A 6,996-nucleotide genomic window follows, 5' to 3' on the forward strand; every position below is an offset into this window, starting at 1 on the left:
TCAAAAGTTTAGTCAACTTGCTTATACAGTACCTTTTATCCCTTGAGCATTTCTTTGTTTCACCGAAAATTAAATCTAGCTTCTTAAAAATTGTTCTCAGAAATCGACTCAAACTGATCTCGGCATCCAAAAATGTATTGAGATGCAAGTTAAATATTCTTTTTCTACTATGAATCTTGAGAAGAGTCTTTTAACTCTTAAAAAAGCTCAACAGTAGTGAACAAATAAGGAGGTTGTTTATATTCAGCTGTGACGGTCACATAATGATCAGAGTAATGTTTTCGACAATATGAACTGTATTCCCACATTTTATAGGACGATAAATGAAAAAACTTACTAAGCAAAGTACATCTGTCATGTTGGAAATCTCTTTCTTCTGCACACTGGCCATAATATTATACTTGACAGTATTACAATTTACATAATAGACAAGGAATCTCAGTCCTTAAACCTAGGGACAGATGAATTTGTGGGGACTTAGAATGTGCTGCCCATTTTATCTCGTCTTCTAAACACTGGCTATAATATACATGACAGTATTACAACACAAACAAGGGATCTCAGTCCTTAGACCAAAAAGGACAGCTGAATTTAAGGGAACTTAAATTAAAATCCACCTAGTTAAAGTTGTAAGAGGAAGCAAGCTATAGAAGCTGATCGTGTGGTCTACAAATGACCAAGCTCTTTCTTTGCAGCACTCTTAATTTGATTGACATAAGGAGTGCACATCCATCTTTTTCCCTTCTTAGATGATGAAGTTGGACCTTAAGGGGAGCAGCAGCAGCGAAATCTACTTTCTAGATCCAGCTTTCCCTGATTGGAAACATTGTAATCCCCTCAGAAACAATCTACTCTGTGTCACGGCAACAATAAATACAGCATCCTTTCATCCATTTGCCTGAAACCTCAACCAATTGTCCGTATTTAAATGGACTGTATTTCTCCTTATATGTACAGGAAAATGTTTTACGATCAATAGTTTCTGGTCTGGCTCAGTGGATCACATCACCAGCCTTGACAAACCGTCCCTTCACACACCTTCTCACGTCTGTCCTTGCCTTGTGAGGAACATATCTCTCTCGCTTCTCGAATCTATAAAAAGGAAAGTTTCAAAAAAGGAGAAACGAGAAAAGCAAAAAGCCTACAACCAAGAGATCTTCTTGAACCATGGTCTACATAACCTACATGGCCAAGATATCTTAATCAGTTTAAAATGCAGCACATAATGGTGGGAAAAGTTTATTGGGATTGAGTGTTGGATAGAAGGAATTGAAATTAGATGAGGAAAATTTGAGGACGAATAAAATGCCTAAACTCCACGAAATTCGGGTTGTGCGTGCCAAACCAGGGAGTGCATAATCACTAACTAGCTTTTTGATGTACTTACTAAAAGAAAACGTACTGTTGTGTCTTCTTCTTTTCCTTGTAGCGCAATACAGCGTTGCTCCTGCTAGTTAATGGCGTTGAATTTTCAGGACACCATGGTGACTCTCCCATGAGAAGCATTGAGGAGGCTCCACAGTCTTGATCATCTCCAGCGCTGCTCTCTCCAGTGACTTAGTAGCATATGGCTCCCAATAAGTGTCTTATACGTGCACCAGGTTGCTGTCTATCAATCCATTTCCAGTGCATTCAAATTTCAAAGTTTCAATTGCCCCCATAGGTCCACCTGCAAGATAGCTTAACACTCATTATCCTCATTAGCAATCTTTCAAATAACCTTTTTCTAGCTTAAATCTACCCAACATCATCTAACAGCTAGAAAATCCATAATTATAGAAGCAGTTTTTACTTTGTCAAGAAAAGAAAAATCTACTTATAGGAGCAGATAACAGCTACATAATCTACAACCTATAGGAGCCACTAAAAGAACGATCTATTCCTATTTTTTTTCTTCCTTTTCTCCGTTTTCTTTCTTGGTAGATTTTTCTTTAAAACGAATTGCCCATAAATAGGGGGAAATGCAAAAAGGGGAAAGAACCTTGGTACCTTATGAATATCCATAGCTGCATTGCATCATCGCTGCATGCTGAAACTACTATCAAAACTCACATTCAAAAAATACTTCCCAAAAATCTAGGTAGTATGAAACATTACAAGGAAGATCTGGATTAATTTTACGTATCAGCCAGTAGGAATAAGGGCTACCATATCATTGCCAGAATGAAAAAGGCTGTAACCAGGATCTTTTGGTAACCTTCTAGTTTGAACCACATCTCGTGCATTCCAAGCAATATCCCACAAGCCAGCTCCAGAATACATACTTGCTAGAACCACATAGCTAACGGCATTCGTAGGTTCAATATTGCATAAATGCTTGGCTGCTACCTCTCCAAGGTGCATATTTCCATATATGCTACATGCCCCAAGGACCGAACCCCAAAGAGAGGCACTGGGCTTTATATTAATCCTGCAAATCAAATCATGCGATTCATCCAAACAGCCGCTGCGCGCAAAAAGGTCCACAAGGCAAGAGTAATGCTCATCTCTTGGAACAATTTTATATTTTCTAACCATCATAGTGAAACATTCCCATCCTTCAGCAGTCAACCCATTATGGCTACAAGCAAACAGGAGAGACAAGAATGTTACATCATTTGGCTCAAAACCTTCACACTCCATCTTCTTAAAATATGAAACTGCATCGACTCCTCGACCATGCGCGCCATATGCAGAGATTATTGACGTCCATGATATTACATTTTTCTCTGTCATGTGATGAAAAACAATGTTGGCATCTTCAATTTCTCCTGTTTTTGCATACATATCAACCAAAGCATTACTCATAGCCACATCAACATTGCTCTGATATTTTATGGCAATAGCATGTAGCTGTCTCCCCAAAGACAGTGAAGCTGTATTGGCACATATGTTGATCATAGAGCATAAAATAATGCTATCGATTTCCCTATGATCCCGATGTAATTGACAAAAGAGTTGCAGACACTCACTGCTATTTTTACCTTCACGTGCATATCCAGTAATTAGCGCAGTGCATGAAATCCTGTCTTTGTTTTGCATCTTCTTATATACATAATTTGCATTGGCCAAGTTTCCACATTTCACATAGGCATCAACTAATGATCCACTAATAATACTATACGACTCATAACCAAGTCGAATAATACATCCATGTATCATACTTACTTTCGCTAGTCCACCACACTTGCCATCTCCTACAGACGCTTTGAGAACACTTCCCAATGTGAAGCAATCGGGTAGTATACCTTGTCTGAACATCCAACGAAACAATAAAACCGCATCAATATCATAACCTCGAAAAGCATATCCAGAAATCATGACATTCCAAGAAACCAAATCTCTCTCCGACATCGACTCAAAAACACGAAAAGCATCCTCCATCTCTCCACATTTGGCATTAAAATCAACCAACGCGCTCTGAACATACAAATTATCCACAAACCTACTCTTCTGAACACACCCTTGTATTTGTTTTCCTAAATTCATACACGTCACACTAGTACACGCCCTCAAGACACTTCCATAAGTAAACTGATTCGCCCTCATACCTTCCCTACGCATATCAACAAACACATTAATCGCTTCTTGTGAATACCCATTTCGAGAATAGCCCGATAAAAGTGAAGTCCATGAAACCACATTCCTTTCAGGCATTTTATCAAACACTTTGCGTGCAGACACCATGTCATCAAACATTGTATAGAAAATGATCAATTTGGTTCCCAAATGAACATTTGAAGGAAACCCACTAGTTATAATATGGGAATGAACCAAACGACCTTGTTTATGAGCCTTTAGATCAATACAAAGCTGAATTATATTTGAGTAAATAGTATAATCTGCTTTGTTGGGGTTGTTAAAATCAAGTATTAAAGCTTCTGTAAGCCTTTTAGCGTTCAAGTTCACTAAATTTCTATACGTTATATTCATCATTCTTTTGCATGGATAACTTTTTGCTTTCTGCACAGAAGAAACGCTATAGTAGATGAATTAAAATTGAAGAAAGAGAAGAATCACTTACATTGTGCTTAAGGCACAAGTATTACTAGTTGTGTGAGAGAATCAAATTTCTTCGTATTTTTTCACTGTAACCATAGATTCCGTTGGCCAGATTCTGCTGACGTGAAGAGGAGTTTTGTTTTACGGTAGCTGATTGACTTTAGAGTTTTTAGTTGTCCATTTTAAGTCCTTTTAATATAATCATAAGCATTTTAGTCCCTTAAATTTGCCAAAGTAAAACACTTTTAGTCCAACTAACATAATGAATTTAAAAATTACTGTTACTGTAACTGCAACTACCAAAAAGGTACTACTAAAAACACAACACTATGAGCCCAGTTGGATTAGCCGAAAAAAAATGATTTTTAAGTATAAGTGCTTAAAGTACTTTTTAAGTACTGAAAGTTATTTTATAAATAAGCAGTTGCGTGGTTGGAGAAAAGTACTTAAAGGACTTTTAGAGGTAAGGGTAATATTGAAATTAACAGAAAATATAAAGGATAAAGTTATTAGTCAAACCAAAATGGCTTTTAAGAGAAAAAATATGTTGGAGTGTAGCAACTTCTTGATTTTGGCTTATTTTAAGTACTTTTTAACTTAATTTAAGTTGTTTTCTATTTTATCAAACACTCAAATAAGTTAAAAACAACTTATAAGCTGGATCAGCTTATAAGCTAATCCAAACGGGCTCTATTTGACCGGAAAAAACCAACTAGCTCTCATACCAATCAAAAAACCGACCGAACTTGCAAAAATTTAGGAACTTAGGCTACGGCTTAAATATGAGTTTTGAAATCAACTATTTGTGCATTTCATCCTTGAAAATCCATATTAAAAATATAGTTTAAGGTTAATCGTTTTAAAATCAACTTCGAGACTCAAGTGAAGTTTTTAAAACTTCAACATGTAGATCCAAGCGGGCCTAACTTCATATATATATGGACGTCTAAACTTTTTTTACTGCAAATCTGTATATCTAAAAGTTTTTATCAACTACATTTGAAGCAGCTCAACATGTAAAAAGTTACTATAAATTTTGAGTATGCCTTAAATGGTGATCCTCAAACCGGCTATCTTTCTGCAAAGTACATCACTTTTCCATCATTTATATTTTACGTCAAATCTCAATCTTTTTGACAGATGTTATCCTACATCGCTTTGCTCCTTTTTTTAAAAGAAATTATGTTAATGACATTTAAGATTAACATTTAAGAAAATATATTATATTATGTATATATGTAATAGACAGATACCGTTAATAATGCAAATCTATATATATAATAAAGTTAGGCATAGACAAGGTGATGTGGCACCTCTCTATGGCCACCATTGCTATTTATCTTTTTTTCTCAAATTTTTGACATTTTTCTCTTCATTTCTCTATTTTACAAAATAAAATAAAATATTAAAGGCTTCATCCCTCCACCCATAATAAAGACTCACTCACCATTTAATAACATTATTTGTCATCATTTTCCCTATAACTATTGTGATTACTTTGTATTAAATTTATTAGTAAATGCAATGAACCACCCCTCATTCTACTCATTCAATTCAATTTGAAGGATGCAAAAATCACAAAAAACAGACAACCGTTTCCTATGGAGAAGTAGCAACGTGCAAAAGCCTCCTCAAATTTTACATTGTACTACTAGAAAGTCTAAAAGGCTTAATTTGAAAATCCAAAGGTCACTATAAGAAACGTTCATTGGTATTAATATTAACATTTAATAACTAATGATAAAAGAAATAAGAAAAACGGCACTTCACAACACCATAATGGTGATATATATATCTATATAAAAGGGTCTTGGATGTTTGTTTTTGGCTATTCAAATTAAAATATGCATAAGTTTTGGTGCACCATTGCTCCTCTTTCTGCGTGTGTATATATCATATGTAATTTATCTGTTATATGCTGGATTCTTGAATTCTCATATTAGGTTGTAATGCTGGATTTTACTGCTCTGGATATTTTACTTCCTCAAACCTATGATTGTCTTCAGATTTTTTTCTGTTTCTTTCTTTTCCTTTTAGTTTCTATAAACAAAATTGTGTCTTTAGTTACTGGAATTGTGTATTCTTATCAATAAAAAATTAACAACGATATGACTTATTGTTAGGAGGAGGTTGAGAAGTCGAGAAGAGGTTAGAGCCAATTTGTGAGTCGCGAGTGGGAGATTATTGAGGAGTCCAACAACTCTATCTCTTTACCTTTCCTATTTTTCTATTTTAATATTTCTGTTGTTTGAGTGTAGTTCCTTTGTTGGATCTGTTAATGCTTAGATTATTAGTGATTTAACGTTGCTGATGAATATTTGTATGATTTTAGGGATTTTGCAATTGCAAGAGTTTGGAAGAATTCATCATCAATTGCGTCATGTATGTTGACCTATTTGTCTTTTTCCCCCTTGTGATCTCCCTACGTATTTTGTTTATTCTGTTACTTTTTTTCCTTTTTTGTGTTTTTTCACTATTTCTTTAGATGACGAAATTAGTTATGTAGATTTATAGACTGGTTCTTGGATATCCAAATCCTATGTTTGAGTATTTCAAAATTGTTGAGAAGAACAAGTAAAGATTGAATAGCTCAACTTATGGTGCAAATATTGTTTGGTCGTGTATTCAGATTGCAGAAGATCAGAATATGTCAGTGTATTTCGTCGGAAAAGAGTGATTCAACTCCTAAGAATAACAAAGCAGTTCAAGATCATTTAAAACTCTCATGTGTAAGCGTTTCTTGAGAATGCTTATGTAATAATTCAATATTCTTGGAGTTCCTAATTGAGATACGTGTGACAGCGCCAAATATTTTATCAAGAGCAATACTCCTATATATAATCATTGGTTGGAGTTCCTTGTGACAAGCCTGGCAAATTTTATAACTCAAACATATATCTATATATGATATCACTATAAGTTTCACTTTTAGATGGAAATATATTTTCATCTCATCCCAATTTCTTATCATTTGGGTCATGATCCTATTGTTTAATGAAATATTTTTAATATCTT

General features: G+C 34.8%; 1 protein-coding gene across 3 annotated transcripts; it reads right to left on the minus strand.

Annotated features, from left to right (window-relative positions):
* Nucleotides 1–357: 357 nt before the first annotated feature.
* Nucleotides 358–4,105, minus strand: LOC132037147 (pentatricopeptide repeat-containing protein At3g20730-like). 3 transcript variants are annotated; one of them, XM_059427606.1, is made up of 3 exons: nucleotides 1,990–4,105; nucleotides 1,403–1,669; nucleotides 358–1,092 (listed from the first exon to the last, which is right to left on the minus strand). In XM_059427606.1, exon 1 carries the CDS (start codon nucleotides 3,913–3,915, stop codon nucleotides 2,125–2,127), a length of 1,791 nt encoding a protein of 596 aa, XP_059283589.1. In that variant the 5' UTR covers nucleotides 3,916–4,105; the 3' UTR covers nucleotides 358–1,092; nucleotides 1,403–1,669; nucleotides 1,990–2,124. The 3 variants fall into 3 exon arrangements, with proteins under 3 accessions (XP_059283589.1, XP_059283591.1, XP_059283590.1); XM_059427608.1 differs by having other exon boundaries at nucleotides 358–1,181; XM_059427607.1 differs by having other exon boundaries at nucleotides 1,388–1,669.
* Between the last annotated feature and the right edge of the window lie 2,891 nt (nucleotides 4,106–6,996).

This window comes from Lycium ferocissimum, chromosome 11 (genome assembly GCF_029784015.1).
Source record: "Lycium ferocissimum isolate CSIRO_LF1 chromosome 11, AGI_CSIRO_Lferr_CH_V1, whole genome shotgun sequence".
Taxonomy (NCBI): Eukaryota; Viridiplantae; Streptophyta; class Magnoliopsida; order Solanales; family Solanaceae; genus Lycium; species Lycium ferocissimum.

Excerpts from the sequence above, each read along its gene's own strand:
- LOC132037147 (XM_059427606.1), bottom strand. The coding sequence starts at position 3,915 with ATGATGAATATAACGTATAGAAATTTAGTGAACTTGAACGCTAAAAGG.